This window comes from Hyperoodon ampullatus (assembly GCF_949752795.1).
Source record: "Hyperoodon ampullatus genome assembly, chromosome: 12".
NCBI lineage: Eukaryota > Metazoa > Chordata > Mammalia > Artiodactyla > Ziphiidae > Hyperoodon > Hyperoodon ampullatus.
In genome coordinates, this window is record NC_136925.1 from 87,001,338 (window position 1) to 87,024,753 (window position 23,416).

The 23,416-nt window shown below is 48.5% G+C and overlaps 1 protein-coding gene across 3 annotated transcripts in view; it reads right to left on the reverse strand.

Moving 5' to 3' along the window:
* RPS6KA2 (ribosomal protein S6 kinase A2) overlaps window positions 1-23,416 on the reverse strand; it is a gene marked incomplete at both ends in the record, with an annotated part of 338,217 nt that overhangs the window by 145,625 nt on the left and 169,176 nt on the right. The window contains one exon of one of the 3 annotated variants that reach the window (XM_079716507.1): window positions 11,869-11,995. The exons of the other annotated variants lie outside the window; for them this stretch is intronic. Within the exon in view, the coding sequence (XP_079572633.1) occupies window positions 11,869-11,967 (99 nt within the window). Of the gene's footprint in view, window positions 1-11,868; window positions 11,996-23,416 lie in introns of those variants that run through there. 3 annotated transcript variants of the gene reach the window in all.

The window sequence follows — 23,416 nt, forward strand, 5'->3', positions numbered from 1 at the left end:
CAAAAGCTTTTAAATTTGACTAGAAATTGCTTCAAGATGTCATAAAAGCCATCTTCCTGGAATTAACCCTATTCCTCTGTAAGCACCGGCTTTTAAAATAAAAGCCCCCTTGACTTTTAGCGTTTTTCAGTTTTTAAAAATTGCTAGTATTCAAACTTTTTTTTTTTTTTTTTTTTGCGGTATGCAGGCCTCTCACTGTTGTGGCCTCTCCCGTTGCGGAGCACAGGCTCCGGACGCGCAGGCTCAGCGGCCATGGCTCACTCACGGGCCCAGCCGCTCCGCGGCATGTGGGATCTTCCCGGACCGGGGCACAAACCCATGTCCCCTGCATCGGCAGGCGGACTCTCAACCACTGTGGCACCAGGGAAGCCCAGTATTCAAACATTTTGAAATTTCTGAATTTGCTTTTAAAATGTTGACAGTTTTTCACCCAGGGAAGCCCAGTATTCAAACATTTTGAAATTTCTGAATTTGCTTTTAAAATGTTGACAGTTTCTCACCCTTCGAAGATATTTTACTGCTTTAAAATTTTTTAAGGGATGAAAATGATTTATTTTGTTTTTCCATACTTTTTCCTGCAGGTGACACTCTCTCAGCTATATTGTGAATGTAGATGAGACATTCTTTCTATGGAAGATTTTAAACGCCAAACAGCAGACTTGCAGTTTGTGAACTGCCGTATGTGGGCCTACCTCAAGCGGGTGTGTGCTTTTGTAATGGCTTCTTTGTTACTTCACTTCTACAGAGGTTTTAGTCTGCCACAATTAGTCTTAGGTCAAGGCCATTTCTTCCTACTTTTTAACCCTCTAAACTCAAGTCCTACAGATAATCTCCAGGCACACGGTGAATGTTCAGTTAATACCTAAGACAGGAGTTCCGAAAAGACCTCCACAGACTTCACACGCATTGACCCAGAAGGCACGCACCACAGAGGACACGTGTGCGGGACACGGCAGGGCAAGGGTCCTGACAGCCACCCACAGCTGTCCCTGGACACAGAGCCACCGGAGCCGAGCCTGACGTGTCCCAGACCAGCCACAAGCTGGCTAAAGAAGGTTTTATGCAAATTCACGCACAGCAACGAGGCGAGGCTCGGAGCTCGCGCAGAGGTGCGGGCAGCGTCCACAGGGAGGATGCCCTCAGAGAGGACGGGGTATCTCCCCAACAGTGGAGGCGGCACGCAGCTCCCGGGCCCGGCCTGGCCCCGCGGGATGCTCTGTGATTCAGTGAAATTCCTTAAACCCAGAACTTGATGGAAATGGGTGACAGAGCCCAAGCCACCAGGAGGAACTCTTCTAGTGGCTTCTTTGCCCAGCACCCTCCTCTGGAGATGGGGTGTGATGAACACGAACCGCCCTGGCAGGCTCCGACTCCGGCAGTGGGCTCCATGCCACCCTGGGCCACACAGCAATGAATACTTCTCCCCAATTCCCACAGATCTCCCCTGTCCAAATCCAAGTGCGGCAGGCCAGAATCTTCGGAAGAAAGTGATGGCCCTGAATCTAAGCCACGGGTCAGCTCAGAGCCAAGGGGGAGGCTGGGAATGGAAGCAGGTGGATGGATGTGGGCTGCCAGTTGCCTGAGTGGCAGGCGTCACAGGAGGGTGTGCATGGAGTGGGGGGGAGCAGATGGAACAGGCTGGGTGGAGGGAAGGAGGGTCCAACGGAGGGGGACAGGGGCTCTGCCGAGCTCACTCAGCTGGGTGGGAAGTGGAGGCACTGGCAGGAATTGCAGGTGCTGCTCCCACTCCCGTGATGGTCTGGGCGAATGTCTGTCACCCCGCTGAGCATAAACCCCATCCTCATGCACATACACAGCGACTACAGCCGGTTCACTCTGACAAATCAGCCTCACTTCCTTACACCCACTGTTGGAGTTCCACTGTGGCGAACCTCAGCAACGAGTCAAAGAAGAAAGTAGGACACGCTGATGAAGGCGTAAGACGGGGCTCTAAGTACCCCAGCTGTCCTGCACGCCGACCCTTCACAGATGGGCTTCAGCATCTTCTGACCAGGTTGAACATTTTTATTCACATCTCTGTCGGGGTGGATTCTGCAAAGTCTTAACTGAGTCACACATCAAAATTCATGCCTTCGGGGGCTTCCCTGGTGGCGCAGTGGTTAAGAATCTGCCTGCCCAAGCAGGGGACATGGGTTCGAGCCCTGGTCCGGGAAGATCCCACATGCCGCGGAGCAACTAAGCCCGTGCACCACAACTACTGAGCCTGCGCTCTAGAGCCCACGAGCCACAACTACTGAAGCCCACGTGCTGCAACTACTGAACCCGTGTGCCACAACTACTGAGCCTGCGCTCTAGAGCCCATGAGCCACAACTACTGAAGCCCACATGCCGCAACTACTGTGCCCGTGTGCCACAACTACTGAGCCTGCGCTCTAGAGCCCATGAGCCACAACTACTGAGCCCGCGAGCCGCAACTACTGAGCTCATGTGCCACAACTACTGAAGCCCGCGCGCCTAGAGCCCGTGCTCTGCAGCAAGAGAAGCCACCACAACGAGAAGCCCACGCGCCGCAACGAAGAGTAGCCCCCGCTCAATGCAACTAGAGAAAGCCCATGCACAGCAACAAAGACACAACACAGCCAGAAAAGTAAATAAATATATAAATAAGTCTATTTTTTTTAAAAGAGAGAGAATGAAGGGGAATCCTATTAAGAATGTAAGTATATATTAAAAAAATTCACGCCTTCTCTTTTTTGCTGAGATCTAGAAATACAAAAGTCACGCCCAACCTCACGCTGCTTCTTGGGGTTCTCTGGGGTGAAGTCAGGGAGCAATAATCGCAACCTTGTTCCAGCAGCCCATCTGCCCTGTTCCCTAACCTGATTACAAACTAAGCAGGATACAAGAAGCCGAAGGTGTTCTAAAAAGAAGTGCTCCTCTCTGCTTTTTCTGGTTTTTTTTTCTTTACTTTATCTTCAAAGTCAGCCAAACAGAGTCGCTGCAGCAAGTCACAGGCAAGAGTGTCCCTCCTGTGGCCCCCGCTCGGGGGTCTCGGGGCACAGAGCCCGCCCAGCCGCCCCACTCTCGCGGCTCCTCTCTGCCGCTGCCCGCCCCGCCTGCACCGCCAGCCTCCCGCCCGCCAAGGCTCTCCAGAGCACCTTCTCCGATCTGCGTTCTACTCAGTTTTCAGAATAAGAAGCTTTCTTAGTTTTTCATTCTTAGAAAGTGATTGTCCACACTATATTTTGCATGTTAAATATATATTTGGAGGTTAATATTATATCTAATATTATATTAGATAATATAACTAATTTTCCTTAGTTGTGGAAAGTTGGCAATTATCCTGGGCCAAAAGTGTTAGAATTGGGGCCTGAATGAGCGATTTCCTAAGCAGTCGCTGGAGCATTTCCGCCGCAGGCGTTCCGGAAGAGTCTTTCAAAGTAAATCCCTCCGTCCCTTTTCCTTAAAGATCTGACCGCATGTTTCGAGGAGTAAAAGCTACCTCGAGCAGGCTGGTGTGGCTTGGGTGTCCTGACTCAAAGAATGTCACGGCTCACGTTGACTGCACAGACACGTCAAAGAGGTCCCGGACGCGAGGTCTGGCTAATATCCACCCGAAAATCCCAAGACTGATGATCTGGAACCCAAATCACCCCAGCGTGTGAGGCAGATTTTTCAGAGCTTCTCAGTCTTACTCAGAACCTTCTTTGCTTGGGCGACAGGAGGAAACACGCAGGCCAACAAAGTAAACACTCCTCTGATTTGTGTTTTTGAATCTTATTAATTTAACGTAGGAGAGGAGACCACCCAAAAGAAAAAGCAGTTCTTGGGCTTCCCTGGTGGCGCAGCGGCTGAGAGTCCGCCTGCCGATGCAGGGGACGCGGGTTCGTGCCCCGGTCCGGGAGGATCCCACATGCCGCAGAGCAGCTGGGCCCGTGAGCCATGGCCACTGAGCCTGCACGTCCGGAGCCTGTGCTCCGCAACGGGAGAGGCCACAACAGTGAGAGGCCCGCGTACCGCAAAAAAAAAAAAAAAAAAAAAGCAGTTCTTCTCCCTAAGAAGCCAGATCATTTCTACCGGTTCTTCAGCCCCTGGCTGCAGGGCTGACACCAGGAACAGCATGAGCATGAACCTCTCAGCTTTACAAGAGCTGCTGTTTCCATGAATTATGTTTAAAGTGACAGCAACATGGATGAGAGCATCACTCCCAGGAATCTCAGCGTAGCTACAACCTAGGAAAGCTAGCTCCGTGGTTACAGGACTAACTTGAAACAGATGAGTCCTCCGAAGCGCGAGGGAGAGGAGGCTGGCAGAGAAGGGAAAGCTTTCTTCCCCCAAAATGTAGCTCAAACCCCCTTCCACACGGGGTCCAATCAAAGCCAGCTTTGTGTGACATCACAGAATGCCAAGGGCGAACTCTTCCCTGATCAGGCCCATTTCACCTTCTAAGCATTTAATAACCTGAGGACACAGCATTACCACGGGGGAAATCCCTGTTTTGTAGCTGAGGAGATAGGAGCTCAAAAGCATGAAGTGGCCTGGTGGGGCTGCCAGCAGGAGAACGAGGGAAGTGCCCGGGGCCAGGAGAACGGTAGCCAGCAAGATCCGGGCACATCCAGCGGAGGAAGCGTGGGAGCCCCGGGCCGGGGAAGGGGGCCCAATGCAGGGATAGGGGGAAAGCACCTCCGCCTGGCCCACGGGGACAGAATCTTGGGGCTCTCAGGGGGAGGGCGGCCTGCAGACCCTAGGGACCTTTGCAAACCAAAGCTCGTGGAGAAAGGTCGGCTGCTGAGTGTTTGCTGGTTGGAATCAAGTAGGGCTCTCTGATCAGTGGTGTTCCTGGGACCCCCGTTAAGAGATCTCAAGGAACACATGCAAATTATTACTAATGATAGGTGCTGCTCAAGCAAAGTGATTCTGGCACTTGTTAAAGATGGTGAGGTAGACTTTATTCAAGGGACCACTGCAGTGGGGCTTGCCACAGGGGGGATGAGATGGAGCTCAGACCCCACACAAGAAGGACACGTGGGGATCTGCAGCCAAGGGGCAGGTGAGGGGCGGTGGGGTAGGGCAGTTCCTTCTAAACTGAGCTGAAGGCAGGTCAGGGTCATCTCATCTCACCCGGGGATGTGGGGATGGGGAACTGGACCAGATATAGAGGGTGATCAAAGGCCGAGGATGGATCGGGGTGCTCTCTAAATCAACTCAGCAGAATTCTTGCTAAACCGGGTTTTGCAGGCCCAGCAAGGATGACACAGAAGCCCAAGGTCCGGCCGAGGTGAAAAGAGGGGCCGGGGAGCCGGGCTAAAGTTTGAGGGAGGAGAGCTTTGTCAGTGCGCATCTCGGTGGTCCCGAACACTGGCTCCTGCCCACTTGGTGATCAACCACGGAGATGCGGCCACTGCAGTCACCCCCAAAGCCCAGGGGGCAGGTTCCCAGGTTTAAGTATAGCTGCACCGCCATTACGTCTCCTTAGCCAACTCATCAGCAGGAAAGGCTTCCTACACAGCTGCAAATCAGATACGATGAACAATATTTTATACTGAATACATTTGTGCCTGAGCCATTTGCTTGATTAAATCACACTGTAGCTTAACAGACTATTTGTTGATAATTCCTCCTTGAGTTTAATTTAATAGCTTTTACCAGTGAAAATATATCAGCAAACATATGACGCTGGGGGAAAAATACAACACAACAGAACCCAGCGTCATCGGAAATAAAGGCAAAGCATTCTAGAGAATGCTTTTAGTGCTACACTGGCTTTACTTACTTAACAAGCACAGAAGCTTGGACCAAAGATGAAGAATATTTCTGGCTAAACTGCTGGTTACCAACTGGATTTCATACAGAACAAGCTCACCCCCAGTCTGCCTACACTGGAAAGCAGCACTCCCCACTGGAGCCCTGCACTGACTAATCCTCGGCTCACAAGGCTCACTCTTCACCTCCTGCTCAAGCCCCTGGTCTCTCCCTGCCTCAGGGTTCCAAGGCCTCCTACCCACTTATAAATTTGCCACATCTAGGAAATCGCCCACCCAGCATGCAAGAAACAGAGTGAAATCCTGGGTAAGCAGCAAATCAGATGATGTGGACAGATATTCCAGTTTTTACTTAGTGTGATTTCATTTTATTCTTGTATTTCTGAATGCATGAAAAATATATATAAATAGTCTTTGCTGCGTCGGGGTGTGTGGTGGAAGACACTCAGAATGAATAGGTCAAAGAGGTGGAGAAAAAAAAAGGGTGAATCTATGAAACAGACTCACAGACAGAGAGAACAGACTTGTGGTTGCCAAGGGGGAAGGGGTGAGGGAGGGATGGACTGGGAGTTTGGGATTAGCAGATGCAAACGATTATATATAGAAATGGATAAACAACAAGGTCCTACTGTAGAGCAGAGGGAACTATATTCAATATCCTGGGATAAACAATCATGGAAAAGAACATGAAAAAGAATGTATATATATGTATAACTGAATCACTTTGCTGTACAGCAGAAATTAACACAACATTGTAAATCAACTATACTTGAATAAAATAAATTTTTTTAAAAAGGGGTGAAGTATGGGCTTCCCTGGTGGCGCAGTGGTTGAGAGTCCGCCTGCCGATGCAGGGGACACGGGTTCATGCCACGGTCCGGGAAGATCCCACATGCCGCTGAGCGGCTGGGCCCGTGAGCCATGGCCGCTGAGCCTGCGCATCCGGAGCCTGTGCTCCGCAACGGGAGAGGCCGCAACAGTGAGAGGCCTGCGTACCGCAAAAAAAAAAAAAAAAAGGGGGTGAAGTAATATTTTGGGTTGTCTTTTCACATATTTTTAAATAAGAAACAGTACTTTGGGGAGTTTTCTTGGATGTAAGGAGAGAAAAGTATGTAATGAAATTGCAAAGATAAGGCAGACCACAAATAAGGAATTAAGTCTAGTGTCTTCAAAACAGAACAAAGCATAAATAAGCAAAACAATAAGCAAATTAAGTATTCACTAAAAGGGACTATTTCTTGTGGTCTTCTCTGACTTTCTGTTGTTGTTATTGCTATCCAAAAGCCCAACAAAATCAGGATTAACACAGAATTTCTTAGGGTGTATTTACTGAAATTACCTGAAAATTATTTTAATTAGAAATGGTTTTCCTGGAAACCTCCCAATATCAAGAAGAGCTTACCAGTCAAGGACCAAGAATAAGCTTGAATGTTCAACTTTCCAGGAAGTTTTCTTTCTTTTTTTTTTTTTTTCATGACCGGAGCCAACACTGCTCTGTTTGCTAAGAGTCCCCTAACATTTAATTTATTAGGATACCATGTTTCCTTTAAAAAGGGGTAAGCAATTAAAATATATTCATGTGTGCCCATGTGCACATAGATAATGCTTGATTATCTGTGAGCGTTGGAAATCGGAACAAATTGACAATTGATGTAATCAGACCATTGAACGCCAATGATGCCAATAATTTCACAGAACTTACACCCTACATAGGGGGCTTCCATTTACGTGTTTGCCTCTCTCACTAGACGTTAAGTTCACTGAGGGCAGGGATCAGACCTTTATATCTCAACTGCTTTGCACAATGCACATGGTCTACACTAAAAAGTCCGAGTATGTAGATAACTGAGCTACTAAATAAATGAAATTCTCCTCCACTCAACAGTTTACCACCATCAATACCCCAGAGAGAGGACTTGTCTTTTGTCCTTCTCACCCACCCCCAACTGTCTTTCAGTAAAAATGTCAAAACCAGATGAAATGATAGGTAAACAAAGAGAACCAACTTCCCATCTTTGGCGATAACCTCAAGCAAAATACGTGTTCCCTAAATGAACCGACACTGAGTACTGATACGTTTAGCAGATGGGTAGATAAATCTTACCCCGAGTAAACAATAGCACTTTTCACTAATTGAAACCCAATATTTTCTCCCAAGCCTTTCCTGGCCAACCTCTCTCAACCTTCCCCAGCCCCAAGGCTAGGCTTTGGAGTTTGCTCACACTTTGGAGGTTTTCCTGGGCTACTGAGGGATGAGCAGGCAGGCTTCATTCCCAAAGCTCTGCTAAGTCAGGACGTTGACGCTGGGGCAGGTCCTGACTCTAGAAGCAGCCTGAGCTCTGGGTGCCGCGGCTCCAGGACCTGCACTGTAATGCATTCTCAGATCCCAGGGTGACAGGCAAGATAAGGAAAAGGACTATCACCATCCCAGCCAGATGACGGACTGGGGCTGTCATCTTAGCAAATGGGGCCAGTCCTATCGAATGAAACAGGCTGGAATCCAGCCTGGGAAGACTGATCTCTGCCTTTTCTTCCCCAAGGCGCTCAGCAAGGGCGCCTCAACGATTAATTAATTACCAGGCTGGGAGACAGCACAAGCCATGGGTTCCGCAGGCCGTAGGGGCAACCTCAGCTTCAGACAGAACCAGCAGACACTAAACAATATGAAAAATATCAATAAACCCGGGAAATATTTTATCAATATCCATAGCTAACAATGATTGATTATTGATTTTATCATCCAGACTCCGCGTTAAGCCTTTACATATGGTAGCTCATACGCCTCATATTAACCACAAGAGGCAGGAACTATTACCATCCCCATTTCACAGTGGAGAAAAATGAGGCTTAGGGAGTTTAAGGAACTGCCCTGCTGTGAGAGGTAGAAGTGAGAATCCAATTTGAGTAAATCTGATGCAAAGCCCAAATTCACCTGGAACTTTCTAACTTCCAGAAAAGGTTTTCTAGAATAACTTTAGGTTATGAAGCACATTCCAAAATATCCCCTAGAGTAGTTTTCTTTTAAAACTTGTAATAGTTTTCATTCATGCATCATCTAATACTTGGTAAACTCCAATAACCATGCAACCTGAAATGGCTAAAATGAATAATAAACAGTACATGCTCTTATAGTAAAGAACTCCCTGTCAAACATTTTAGGAGCATAAGCAAGTCATTTTGCTTCCCTGGGCCCCATTTTCTCATCTATGAAATGGACAGTTAGATGAGGCAATGGTTACACCTTCTAGAGGTACTATGGCTCGCAGGCAATGTTGTCAATGACCTGATATCAGAGCTTTCTCGGGGGTGAGGGTCTGGCAGATGCTGAGCCCTGAAACCATTCTAGGCCATGCACATAGAAATCTGTGCAAGACATCCAAGTTGCCTTTAGAAACCCCCCAAATCATCCTTGCCAGAGTCCAAGATCTAGCCGTCTCAGCTGCTGCAATGCTGATACACTGTAAAAGCATTTAAGATGTAATTCCTAAACTGATTCCAAATCTGATCAAACAACCTGGCTTCTCTGGTGGTTAGAGTGCTGAGTTCTAGATTGGAAAGTCAAGTCAAATTTAAAAGCAAGTGTGAAACACTAATCCTCTCCCTAAAAGTCTTTTTGACAAAGATGATACTGTTTCAACCTTAAAGTAAGTACTGTTACTTTCCTGTTAATATCACTAGATTTTGAATGTAAAGAAAACAAAAATTTTCAAAGTCTCTGTGTATATTTTAAAATATAAATTTCACAGAAAGAGTTTAAAAATAACTACGTTTCTTTTTCCAAAATGAGTTATCTTTTTCATTAGTCCAAACAGAGGACTTTGTACATATCCCTGTTAAGTACTTTATATGTCCTATTTCTCAACCTCAAATTATTGACAAACCTGCTTCTTAAATTTCACAATTCTTGGTGAGTGCTTCTTGGTCTATAATCTGCTCTGACTATACAAATGAATAGACAGGCTTCTTTGGGAAATGATGGAAGGTAGCCGGGCAGGAACATGGAATTTACTGGACTGAAGCACAGGTCAGTCAGTCACTGATTCGATCCCCCACTAGGTGGAGGCACCATGAGGCCAGGGCTGCTACGTCTTATATTTTTTGGACCTACCATGCCCAGAAAAGAGCTGCACACATAGGAGGTTCTCAGTAAACACTTGCAGAGTGAATTAGTTGTTCGGTGTTCAGCATGATTCTCAGGTTTTGTTCTCAGGGTTTTTCCTCCCTAGCAGTAGAATGAGGATAGTAACACATGTCTACCTGGATTTTCACAAGTATCAACTGCAAGCAGCTGCTGAGAGCATCTGCAGAGAACAGAGCAGCGGATCAGTGCTGGGCATCTTTATCAGACCTTCTGTCCAGCCCCCAGCACAGGCACCTGGGTCAGACGAAGTGCTCACTGACCACATGCTGACAGACGACATTTCTTCCTCGTCAGCTTGACCTTCTGCATAGCTGATGGTTTATTTATAGTTTTATTTTGTATACAGAAATTTTATTTTCACATTGAAGCAACATCGTTTCTAAGCAACACTTGGTTCCTATTATATATATTTTTGAGGCACTTCCACAACCCGGTTCTCCTTGGCAAACCAGAACACCAGAGGTGAGTATATCGTGCTGAGAGAGGATTCCTGACCCCCACGGGTTTGCCAGTGTTTATGCTCCTCTTCTTAAACGACTCCGGGAGTTTACTGCCTCGCCTTGACAAGGACAATAAATGGAAGGGGACAAGGAGCTGAATAATAAACTTGGCATTTCGATGAATAAAGACATACTAGGTATAAAGGTGAATACTCTTCTGAGTTTCTATTCTCATCCACTTTCGTTTTTTGAGTGCCTGAGACCCAGGAAAATGACTTATCTCAATGAACTTATGCTTCATCTCTGTCAGCATGAGGTTTAAAGCAAGCCCTCCTCCACAATTTAATTAAGAGTTGTATTTGTTTGAAAGATATGTTTTACCCTCAGAAACCTAGCCTAGTTCTTAAAATTCTGATTTAGTGATATCATAACAGAAACTTTTTAAACAAGTAATTCCCTGTTGCTTTCATGTCTATTCCTGAGCTTTCCCTAAAGCCCTCTTAATTGTTGCAGAACCCATGCCTGTATCTAATATCATGGCAGCCAGGACAAAGAAACTCAAGATGAAAAATGTGACATTGTTCCAATTGATTTGACTTCGTTAGAAAAAAACACATCAAAACCTCCATAGGTGCCAGCCTTGTGGCACAGGCGAGAGCAATGTCAAAAGAAATCTCTAGGCTGTGTCATCAGCTCCCACCCCCTCCCCCCAAACCCCACAATGTCTTTTTTTTTTTTTTTTTACTTAAACATGCTTCACAGTTTGGTCATCTATAGATTCAACCACGTACTCTGGACACTGGGATGAAGAGAATAAGATGTGATTGTTGAAATACAAAACACATTAGAGAACCGTCCACAGATGACTTGGAAACCTGAAGATGACATGATGCAGGACCCGAGAAAAGGACACTATTTTCAGGGTCCTCTGGCTTTCGGGACGAATCTATATCAAACCCCGAGCTGCAGAGATATTGCATCAGGCACTTTACTACTGAGCACCGTTTCAGACTGGTCCAAGTAAATTGTGTTGCTGCCTTTAAAAAAAAAAATCCCTTTTTGTCAATTCTACACTGATTTCAAATACACGAACAATCTACACTACATGGTAGTATTTGTGTGGCTCTGGGTCAAGGCAAAATAAACCCGATCAACACCAGCCTAGGGTGGGGCTGGGCAGGTTCTGTACTTGGGACTTCTGAGGTGCCATAGCGAGCGACAACGGGCTGAAAAGCCCTCCCCACCCGGAGCACCCCTGTGGGCACCCAGGGTGACTACCCCAAACCCTGCGCAGAGCGTAGAACAAAATTAGTTAGAAATTCAATGGGGGCGAAGTTTAGTCCCTGTTGAGGACCCGAGGACCGGTCCAGTTATAAGTCCCAACAATAACGTTCGGTTTTAGGAAAACCGGACCAGCTTTCAACTTTAACTCCCTGACATGGGTCTCAGGGTGACCGTGCATGTGACAATAGGAAAGGGCTCGGGATGGCCCCAAGACCCGCAGCATCCTCCAGGGCGCGGCGGGGACCTGGGTACCTGCGCGCTCAGAGGCGAGGGCATTTACCTCGAGTCGGCTAAGACTGGAGCTCTTGGAGCGCGACTTCTTGCGCAGGTACACGGAGAAGAACCTGCGCACGGTGAACTTCTTCATGCTCAGCTCCATCGCCCGGCGCCCAGCCGCGAGGAGCCGCAGGGCCGGAGGACGCGCATCCCCGGCGCATCCCAGGCGCGCGGGGTTAGGTCCGTCTGCGGGCTCGAGCGGTCGGGAAGCCCGGCGCAGCGGCCATCGGCACGGGGCGCGGGCTGCGGGCACAAAGGGCAGGCCGAGCCGGCCACGGCGGCCGGGGGCCCAGCGCTCCCTCCTCCTCCTCCTCCTGCCTGCGAGGACCAGCCCCGGGCAACCCCGCCCCGCCCCGCCCCGCCCCCAGCCACTACTGCCAATCAGCACCTGCCGCCCCGCCCGGCCCTCCGCCACTACCGCCAATCAGAGTCCGCCGCCCCAAGCTCTCCCTCCTCCTCCTCCCCCTTCTCCTCCTCCTCCTCCTCCTCAGGCCCAGGGAGGAGCAGGCCCCCGCCACTACCGCCAATCAGAGCCCGCCGGCGCGCCCAGCCACGCCCACCTCCTTCTTCTCAGCCACTACCGCCAATCAGCGCCCACCGCCCTACAGCCCCAGGCTCTCACTTCTCCTCCCCCCCCACCCCACCCGCCTCCAAGTACTTGCTCTCTGCGGCTCTGCCCCGCCCACCGCCCCCTCCGCCAATCAGCGCCCTCGGCGGCGCATGCCTGATGAGCCCGCGGAGGACTGCTGCGCCGCGCGGGGCGGGCGGTGAGCGTTGAGGCGGCTCAGCTGTGCCTGTCGCCTGCTCTCTGTTCTACTTCATTGGCCTGTTGGGCTTTTTTCTAGCTTGGGGTGTCATGTTTTCTTTCCTTAAAGCACCCTGGAATCATGCTCTTCTGTGCTGTACAAAACTTTAATTGCTGATTAGCAAACACTTCTAGAACATGGAACAAAAGGGTGGAAGGGTGCACCATGAGCCTGCTCACGTGCGCTCTGCACCTCTCCTCAACCCTTGGCCCCTGGGGCCCTCTTCTTGAGCCCGTCCCCGCGGCCCAGGCGCCCGACCTGGGGGTCCGCCAGTCCTTGCCCGGGTGATGAACGGATCCCCACGCAGCCCGGGACGCCGGCAGCCAGCTGGAGAAGCCTCCCAGGGCAGTGTTTGGAGAACAAAGACACATCCGTTCTCCATGACCTCCGACTCCATGTATAGAAAATTATCCAAACGGATGACTTATCAGGGCCTAAACACAGACTGTCCTGAGTCAGGGCTCTCAGAAACCAGCTGCAGGGCTGCAGGGGATTTACCTTAAAGGGGAACACCCTTTGTTTTTCTTTTTTTCCTAGAAATGCTCACCAGAGGGCTGTAGGCAGTTCTGGATTTGTGAGCTTAGGACTCTGTGCAGTCTTTTGTTTTCCTCTTGTGCACTGTCCACGTATTTTTATGTTTAAAACAGGGCCAAACAATCTCATTAGCATACTGCCACCACCCCCTGAAAAGTCCAGAAGCATTTTTGCACCCGCTGCTGTGTGCTAAGTACTGCTTTGCTAGGCAGATTGTGAAAAATCTACATGTCATATCATCCCTTGGCTTAATCAAAGGTCGCATTAATACTTGTGTCAGGCTATCTTTGCTAAAGTGAGTAAAGACAGCGGATGCTCCCAGATAAGAACTGGTAGGTTCATGCTGCATCTGGGTCAAGAGGTGAGGTCAGATAGTCTCCCTGGGGTTTAATGGTGGTAAGCACAGCTTAGCATCAAGATGCTGGCACTGCCATTTCCTTGCCTGATGAGCTTGAGCACACTTGCATGTTTTGTGTTCCCACTGTGCATCCCTAAGATGAAAATATGCCCCAAACCGGTTCCTGCTTCCCGCAAGGATTCTTCTGCTGGAGGGCCATTATCCCTATGCTGGGAATGAGCTTCTTACCACCCTGGGTGTCCTGCCACCACCACTCAGGTATCCCAGCTCTAAGCAAACAAAGACAGGCCAGGGCTGTGCCATGTTGCTTCTCTGGAAAAGACAGCAGCTGACGGACATCAGACATCGGTCTGGTCACCTGCTCCGAGAATGAGGAAGAAGCCGGCTGTGGGTAGATGGTACAACTACTCAGAGACAGGAGTATGGTTTGTCAATGATGCTAGCTCAGGGGCACCCTGCTCAGAGCAATAGCCTTGGGGCAGGCTTGTGTTTTAACACAAGGCTTGTGTTTTACCAACAAGAGCATTTTGAGACTTCCCTGGTGGTCCAGTGGTTAAGACTCCACACTCCCAATGCAGGGGGCCTGGGTTTGATCCCTGGTCAGGGAACTAGATCCCGCATGCTGCAATTAAGAGCCCATATGCTGCAACGAAGACCCGGTGCAGCCAAATAAGTAAATAAATTTTTTTAAAAAAATTATTTTTTTTTTAAAGAGCATTTTGACCTGGTGTAACAGGACTGGGAAGGCAGTGTCCTATGGGACATCCACAATCCCTCACAACTGAGTGCTACAAAATGGCTCTATTGAACTTGGACATCTCAAAAGAAAAAAAAAAGCAGCTTCCATATTTCAACTGAGAAATTCATTTCATTGCTAGAACAAGTGTGTTTGCCCTTCTGCCAGTAAAACAGAGGTATATCAAAGTCTCTGGCAATCATTTACCACCAAACCCTCCAGACCACCAAATCTGGGGTAGGTATCAGGGCCCACTTTAACCTGGGTCCAAATGATCCCTAGCAAATTTTGGGAAAGAAAAAGTGAGCTTAATAAAGGCTGGGCTGGTGCCCAGATGATGGGGTGGGGAAGCTTGGAGAGAAGGCCAAGAGCTCAGCAGACACCTGATTATCTTGAGTTTCTCCCTGACTTAAGCACGATCGGTCTGGGACTGAATTCCATGGCTAATGCTGCTTCCAAGAGAGGACCAGACTGGCTGGTGTGCATTCGATTCAGTTGAACACACGATTATGAAGCTCCTCTGAGCACCTGGCCCAGTGCTCGGCCCAGGGGAAACGGACGTGATTATGACGCGGCTCCTGACCTCCAGAAGTACACTGCCGTGTGTTAGAGAAGGAAAGCGAATAGACAAATCGGATGCAGGTTTTACATAATGTGAAAGAAACATGTAAGGAAATGCTACAAGAACAGAGCTAAATGAGGAGCGAATCCTAACTGGAGAAGCCGAGGAGGCGGCATTTGGGGTGAGCTCTGCAGACAAGGACGCGTGTCCTGGACAGAGGGGACGCGGTCCCCAGCTGCGGAAGAACAAGATTATGGAGAACTTGGAACAAACAGAATTTCATGATGGATGAACGGAAAGTAGAGTTCCTACCAAGTCCCCGATACACAAGAGGTTAACGATTTCAGAATTCCAAGGATGATAACCGAGAGCTTCCCAAGGCCTGGAGCTGCCCCGTCCCTGAGAACGCAGGACGCCCTGGGCAGGCAGGGGAGGGAGGCTTTTCTCAGCAACGTGACTGGCAAACCCTGTGCCGTTCCACCTTCCCTTCCCTCCTCCCCAAGGACCTTCCGGGGGTGGGGGGACGCCCCCTCCTATATTTCGAGCCCCACCGTGACAGCTGTGATGTGCTGGGGCCTGGCTTCTAAAGGAGGGAGAGGACGGCCATGGCCCCAGGGAGGCACCAGGAGGGACGGCTCACGGAGTGGCCTGCGTTCCCGGGGCTTGTGGGGAGAAGGATATATCAATGTCTCCGACAGAGGAGACGTGGCCGTGCTGGAGACGGGCACGTGTGGAGGTCCCTGAGGCCCTGGCCGGCACCAGGCCCAAGGCTGAGGGAAGAATTCTAAGTAACCCCCAAAATGAAAGGCCGCTGTCCTGTAAGTGGGCTGCAGCTGGGGAGAGAGGGCACGGGGGCAGGGTCTCCAGATACAGTAACTGCGGAAGAAGACGAGACAGCTGAGCATGAGAGAGGGGCTCAGCCGGGCCAGGAGCAGTTTAAGTACGTCTTCATCTCTCCTCTCCTCCCGCTCTGACCCTGAAAAGGATGCTGCAGGCTTCCAGTGTGATGGAAATTCAAGCTGGGCAAAGAGAATGTCTGAGTCTGATCAGTCCTAGGACTGGAAACACTAACTTCCTGATCAAGTTTAAAACCTAAAGTGCATGCAGTTGTCTCTTGTTCAAGAGAGGGAAGGAAAGCCGTCGAAATTGCCAGGGTCCTTTCATTGTCCACTCTTCCGACAAAGAGTGGAAGGTGTGTGATGATCCAAGCACAAGCCAGGTTTGTGCAACAAACCAGTTACAATGGAAGTGGTCAGTGCGGAGTCGAGAATGCCGTCCACGGTTGCAATCTGGAGATTCAAATTTAACCCTCAAGGGCCACGGAGGTCAGACGCCCAGCCACGCAGGGTCGGGTGGCAGGGAAGGCAGCTCTGACACAGGCTTGTGGACCTAATTCACTTTCCATGTAAGCAAAAGCAACAACGAAAACTCAAGTTGAGAACTTAAAGTGGGCTCAGATGGTTCTAAGCCCAGGTGCCCAGCAGAAACACACAGAAATGCTCTCTAGAGAAATCCACATTAAACCCAGGATTCAAAGAATTCCTCGCACACAGTTACCAGGAGCACAAGCTCACAGCCACTGAACGCACAGTTCACAAGGACACGGGGTGTCGGCAAAGCCAGCAAGACAACCGACCACAGCATCAGACGCGTGGACTTCAGCTGCTGGACTTAGCAGACGTCGAATGGAAAACTATCAAATCTAATATGTTTAAGGAAATAAAAGGAAGAAATGAAAATGTGATGAACAAACAAGAGACTGTAAAAATGAATAAAATACTTCTGGAAATTAAAAGGATGTAATCCTGAACACGGAATAGATGTAGCTGAACATAAATGTCCTCCTTGTTAAAGGGCAAATACGACATAGCTGTGGCTCAGGGAGCGATATCTAAAAACGTACCGTGGTAAGAAGCATCGCACCGTGGAATGCACGTCAGAAGGTGAAACATCTTGAATTAAATTTCTACCCACTGTTCCGATTATGACTTCACCTTTGCCAAAATCCTCCGAGCCTTTAGAACTGGGGGTGACTTTGTCAAGGGGACATTTGGCAACGTCTGCAGACATTTTGGGTTGTCACAAGTGGGGGTGACAGGAAGGATGCTGCTGGCATCTAGTGGGCAGAGGCCAGGGTTGCCGATGAATCTCCGCAGCGCACAGGCCATCCCCACCAAGAACGAGCCCATCCCAAACGCGTCAGCGCTGAGGTCCAGAAAGCCCGCTTTGTGTGATGACGGGGGAGCGGGGCAGGGGAGCGGGGAGGGGAGAAACCTGTCTACTTTCCTCACAAGGTTGTCACCTACAGAACTGGCAACGCCACACAGGAAACCAGTAGGAGGACGTGCTCCGTAAATTGTACAGGGCTCAACCAAGATGCTACGTGTTAAAATCCTGGAGTTTCACACAGAAAAATCAATGGCACGCCTGGGAAAGGAGTAGATACCCCTCTTCTAGAATTTTGGCCTGAAAGCTCTCTCCGTTAAACTCTATTGTGCTGTGCAGGGCACGGCCAGTCACCCCACCGCCTGAAGCAGAAGATGAGAACTATTAGCCACTCTGTCACTCCTTCATTCCGTATGCGTAACGACCCAGACTTGTGACGCTTTCTAAGCAGCGTCCCTGTCTCCCTTCCTTCCAGCCCCGCAATCAGTAACTGTTCGTGCAGGAATATAGTAAGTCCTGGCTCCATGCTGCCCACCCCACCCCCGCAACCCGTCTGCGATCCCACTACCAAAGCAATCTGTTTAGAAGCAAATAGCACGCCATAGCTCCAGCGTCTGCAGGAATGAAGTGCGACCCCAGAGCCAGGAGGCCGTGTTCTCCTCCATCACGGCGCCCTCTCCTCTTGTGCCCACTGTGCGGACACCTGTGTCAACAGGAACGTCCAGCCTCCACTGCGCTGTGGCCACTGCCTGGATGTCCTTCCCACCCGCTTTCCCACCTTCTTCAAGATTCACTATTGTTGCTGGGAAGCCTAATGGAATCCCCGCACCCGCAGGCTGTGCTAGGGAGTCCTCCCCTGGGGTCCTTGTTTTACTTACTGTGCCGGGTTACGACTCCTGGCTTCCGTGTGTCTCTTACCCACCTGGAAGCACATGGGACGGCCACTGTCTGCAGCAAGCACTCTGTGCACGCTGGCTTAAAGGGATTCTGTGATGACTGTTATCAGAGATTTGTTGGTTAGGAAGATCTGGACCTACATTATTATTCCATCTCTGTAACACACTGGGAACTCCATGAAGCAGACACAGTGAACCCCATCTTATGAGGTGGAGAAACTGAGGCCCAGGGAGGTGAACCAACCGTCTGAACTGACACAACAAGAGAAGAATTCAGACAAGGTCTGCACGTCCAGGACCTCACAGATTCACAGTGTATCAAGCAATAGTGGCTGGACATCAAAAGAAAGCACAAGAGGGGTGGCAACCAAGGGGTGACGGGCTGGGGTCCTCACTTCCCTAGACAACTGCACTTGCCCAGGAAATGCCACTGGGGCCCAGAGTCTGCCATCGGAGCATCTCACAGACAGAAGTCCAGGTGGCAGCCTCCAGCGGCTTCCTTATGGCCTTGGGGACAGACAGCGTGAGTGCCTTTGGCAAAAGAATGCTGTGCTCTGGGAGCAGAAAGGCTCGGTTTCCTTGTGAAAACTTAGTTTACTCAGGATGCAGCAGAGGGGCACCAAGGTGAGGCTTCTGACTACGCGTCCGTGCCGCCGTAGGACATTTGAAAACATTAGTGCCGGTGCTCTCACTCGGCCTTTTCTAATTATCAGTGTTTTAAAGGGCGGAGGGGCAAAACCCCACATTCTGTCACCGGGAGGCGACGGCATCCGTAGGGCTTCCGGGTTTGAGCTTCACTATTGTTTACGTGTTGTTACAGGTTGGGTTGTGTCCCCTCTAAAAGCAGGTTAGAACCCTGACCCCCAGGACCTCAGAATGTGGCCTTATTTGAAAATAGGGTCATCGCAGACACAGTAAGATGAGGCCACGCTGGAGTGGGGCGGGCATAATCCAGTGTGACTGGTGTCCTCGTGTGAAGGCAGAGACAGTGGAGGAGGCCACGTGGACGGAGGCAGAGAAGGGAGAGATGTAGCCATGGCCAGAAGCTAGAAGAGGCAGGAAAGAGTCCCCTACGGGTTTCAGAGGACCAGGGACCTCCTGATGTCTTGATCTTGGACTTCCGGCCTTCAGAATGATGAGACAATACATTTCTGTTGTTTGAAGCCACCCCGTTGGTGGGGCTTTGTGCCGGCAGCCCTTTGTTGTGGAGACAAACACACTTCTCATCCCACAAATGTGCAGTGAACCTTCACGACAAAGACAGTCAGTAGGAAGGCTCACAACTCAACGGAGAATTAACAGTATGTGAGGAAACTGACCTGTGAATAGAGAAATAAAGGCTTTTTCTTGTCAACCTGAGCCTGTACATAAATTAGAGAGGAACTTTAAAAGGAAGGGAGTTAGCCGGAAAGAGGAAACAGGTGAAAACTACAGCAGGAAGGATTTTTGTAACTTAAAAAGAAAAAAAAAAAACTCTTATAATAGAAAAGTCTCTCAAGACCTGGAATTGGGTACAAAGGAGAATGTGAAATCCTTGCCAGAATTTTTTTTAGCAGGAAATGTTCATCTTTTAAAAAATGTTTCATAGACATCTACAGCCTTTCAGGCACTAGATATTTATGTTAGGGATGGGAACTAGATGAGCACATGAAAAAATACTCAGGGACACTAACAACAAAACAATAGGGGTTTAGGCTCCATGGCGTGTAGTGTCCTGTGGTCCATCCCTCATCATCCTCATCAGAAGGCCACAGGACCAGGCTGGGGCAGGGTGAGGGCATTCCTGGCAATACAGCGGGTTACGTATGTAGAGGCAGATACGTAAAACAAAGGGAAAATCCTCTCTCTTTTTTTTAAAGCACGGCTGGGCCAATAGTAAGGGGGGGGGAAACAAACTTAGACAAAGGATGAGGATGAGAAGATGTTCTCCAAAGGTAAGCAGTGTTCTGAGCAGCATTTGTCCTGTGGCCCGTGTCAATCCCTGTGATCGAGACCCAGGTCTTATCAGGGTCTGGGGTATGGGCGGGTTGGGGGAGAACTGAAGAAAGCCTGGGGCCCACACGCAGGTGGGAGGGCAGGGCAGACCCACCCTGAAAGTCAGGACCCTGGCGGGGCAGACCCTAAGGTAAGCTGGGAAATTCTCTCCCTGCAGGAGGAGAGTTGCTTATGCAGTTATGAGGGCTGGAAAGAGAAAGAGAATTCTCCTCTGATGTTTCTGTGCCTCCTCTTCACGCCAGTGGAGGCCAAAATTCACACTCTGAAAAACTCCAAGCCAGATATTTACTTTTTAAAGATCCCAGCTTATAGCAGCCCGAGGGCCACATGGAAGCAAATGTCAGTACTCTGGAGGGGTCTCAAAGTTAAACCACGGAGAAAATTATCAGGAATATGGGCTCAGGATCATGAATTGCTAAATACACGAGGAGGTAAGCCACCAGGAGCACAGAGTGAGTAGAAACAGCAAGTTGCAGAATCAGACACACGAAGACTGCAGAGGCTGAAACTTTCGTATAAATAATATAAAATACATTTGCTTAATATGTTTGAAGACCAAAAAGGGGGCCTGAAGGCATTACAAGGAAATTAGAGGTTATAAAATGGTCCAGCAGATTTGTAAACAAAAGTAGAACTTTAAAAATAAAATCGGGGGCTTCCCTGGTGGCGCAGTGGTTGAGAGTCCGCCTACCGGTGCAGAGGACACGGGTTCGTGCCCTGGTCTGGGAGGATCCCACATGCCCCGGAGCGGCTGGGCCCGTGAGCCATGGCCGCTGAGCCTGCGCGTCCGGAGCCTGTGCTCCGCAACGGGAGAGGCCACAACAGTGGCCTTTTTTGCGTACTGCAAATAAATAAATAAATAAATAAATAAATAAATAAATAGATAAAATCATAATGATGTAAATTTTAAAACAGGTAGATTAAATAGCACTTTAGACAAAGTTCAAGAAAGAGTTGATAAAGGAAAAGTTAGATCTGCTGAAAATTGACAGAATGCAAACCAGAAGGACACTTCCAGATCAAGAACCTGAGAAAGTTCACTACCAATGAAAACATATGGGGAGAGCTAAACACTCATGGACTGCATAAAAAGAAATAAAAATCAAGTTAGAAATGAAACCCTGATTGAAAAAACAGCATATGCATAAGGAGGGTGATCAGAGTTACAATCTTCTAACGTCCTTGTATTTTTTCTGGAAGTCAATAAAGATGCAAATTACTTTTAGACTAAGTTAAATATACATGCTAAAATTTCTAGGGCAACCAATGAAAAAGTAGAAATTCACTGTGTACAGTTGTCAATTGGTATCCATGGGGAACTGGTTCCAAGACCCCCTCGGATACCAAAATCTGCAGATGCTCAATCCCTTTTATAAAATGCTGTCGTACCATTGGTGGATCCAAGGTTGGTTGAATCCATAGATGCTGAATTTGCAGATATGGGAGAGCTGACTGGAATTCTTAACTTAATAGAGACAAAAGTATAGAGCAAGAAAATATTCCAGAAGTAGACAAGAAAGAAGGGAAAAAAGAAATTCAGAAAAAGGAGGATAAGTGGAAAACACAAGCTGTTGGGAGTGGCAACCACCAGGGCCCAGAGCGTCTCTGCATTCCTCATCCATTCATGCCGAGTGTGTGAGGAACACACTGCACACTGAGCACTCTTAACCCATTTCTCAGGGCTGTGTTTGCAGTGAGCAACTTTGCAGGATGAGGTAACATTTTCCTCCAGGACGAAGAACAGGCCTGCTTACCCCTTGCGTTCTAAACACAAGGTCCCCAGGCTCAGTGTTCCTCGGCTGGGATGCAGGTTCACTGTGAACATGGCATCCATATGGTCCCCCTTCACTGCACCTTGAGTGGTGGAGGGCAAAGGAAACCAATGCAAATCTGGTACTCATGTCACTAGACTGGTAACGTCCCTTCTCTCTGATCCTGGAAGCTTATGTCTTCTTACAACACCCATAAAGCGGGAACATGCTAATTGTTAGTTTGTAAGTAAGGCAGAGTCAGATCCTAGACCTTACACAAACTAACAGCATAGGAACAAATAAAAATATATCAAAAATTACAATCAGTGTGAGTGGGCTAAACTCTCCAGTTCAAAGACAAACAGTGTCAAACTGGATTAAAATGAATTTAGTTATAGAGACATTTCTAAAATTAGAGACACTGAAAATCTGAAATAAAAGAATGGAAAAGATCTATCATGCAAATACTAATGAGAGGAGAGCTCATGAAGCAATATAAACGCAATACAAATTACACAACAAGCATGTGAAGATATAAAAAACTCACTACATATTGATGGTTTAAATTCACCAGGAAGATACAATACTTCCAAACTTGTATGCCCCAGATAATAAAGTTTCAAAACATATTAATCAAAAATTGACAGAATCAAGGGGAGAAATTGACAAATCCATTATCGTTTGGGGAAATATCCAACACATCTCGCAATAAATGATAAATCAAGCAGAGGAACAAAAATCAGTAAATATTTGAATAATTAAACAATACATTTAAGAAAGTTGACATAAAGAATATGTATATATATCCAACCACTTTAGACTGTGCATTCTTTCCAAGTTCATATGAAATATTCACAAAAAGTTGACCATGTTTTAATCTAGGCACAAAGCACAGAGCAGTAAACTATCAAAAAAAAAATCTCACAAGTAATTGTTGCCATGTAGATTGATTTTTCTTACCATACCACAAGGATCACTTTTATGTCATTATCAATAACCCCATATGATTGGAAAAGTTTTAAGTACAATTTTAATAGGATTCCCTCTATCAGAGGCTTTAAGAAACAGCCATAATGTTTTGACACAGATCTCAAACTTATTTCCAGATCAGCGCCTTGGGCTGCCTTCCTTTTCCTACAAACCCAAGCAGGGCTGCCAGTCCTCACCCAAATCTATGGAAAGAGCCTGATGTCAAGAACTGAACTGACCTCAGCCCTTCCGACTCACCTCTCCACAGTCTTCTCCTGCTCCCGAGCTCCAGCTACACTGACCTGCTCTCAGCTCTCAGATATGCCCCCTCCTTGTTCTCTCGGGGCCACTGCACATCCAGTTACCCCCATCTGGACCATGCCGTGCTCCCATTCACACTCACGAGGTCAGACTCCACCTCTAGCTCTCACCTCCAATACCAGTCCTTCAGAGATGCTTTCCAAGAACCCCCAGAATCAGCCAGTCCCCTACTGAGATGCTCTTAAGGCGACGGCAACTATTTAGACTGGAATACTCAGGTGTCCATGTGTGATGATTTGGTTAATGCTCTTGTTCCCAACGGACTGTAGACTCTACAAGGGCGGGAATCGTGTCTATTTTGCAAACCACTAACCACACTGCCTGTCATGATGCCTGAACATGCAAAGCAAAGATTTGCTGAGTGGACATATGAGCGAATCAGGCAGTGGACTGCCAGGCTGAGAGCCACCAGTGCTTTCAACACAATGTGCTTTTGTGACGCAGGACGGAGGGTAGAA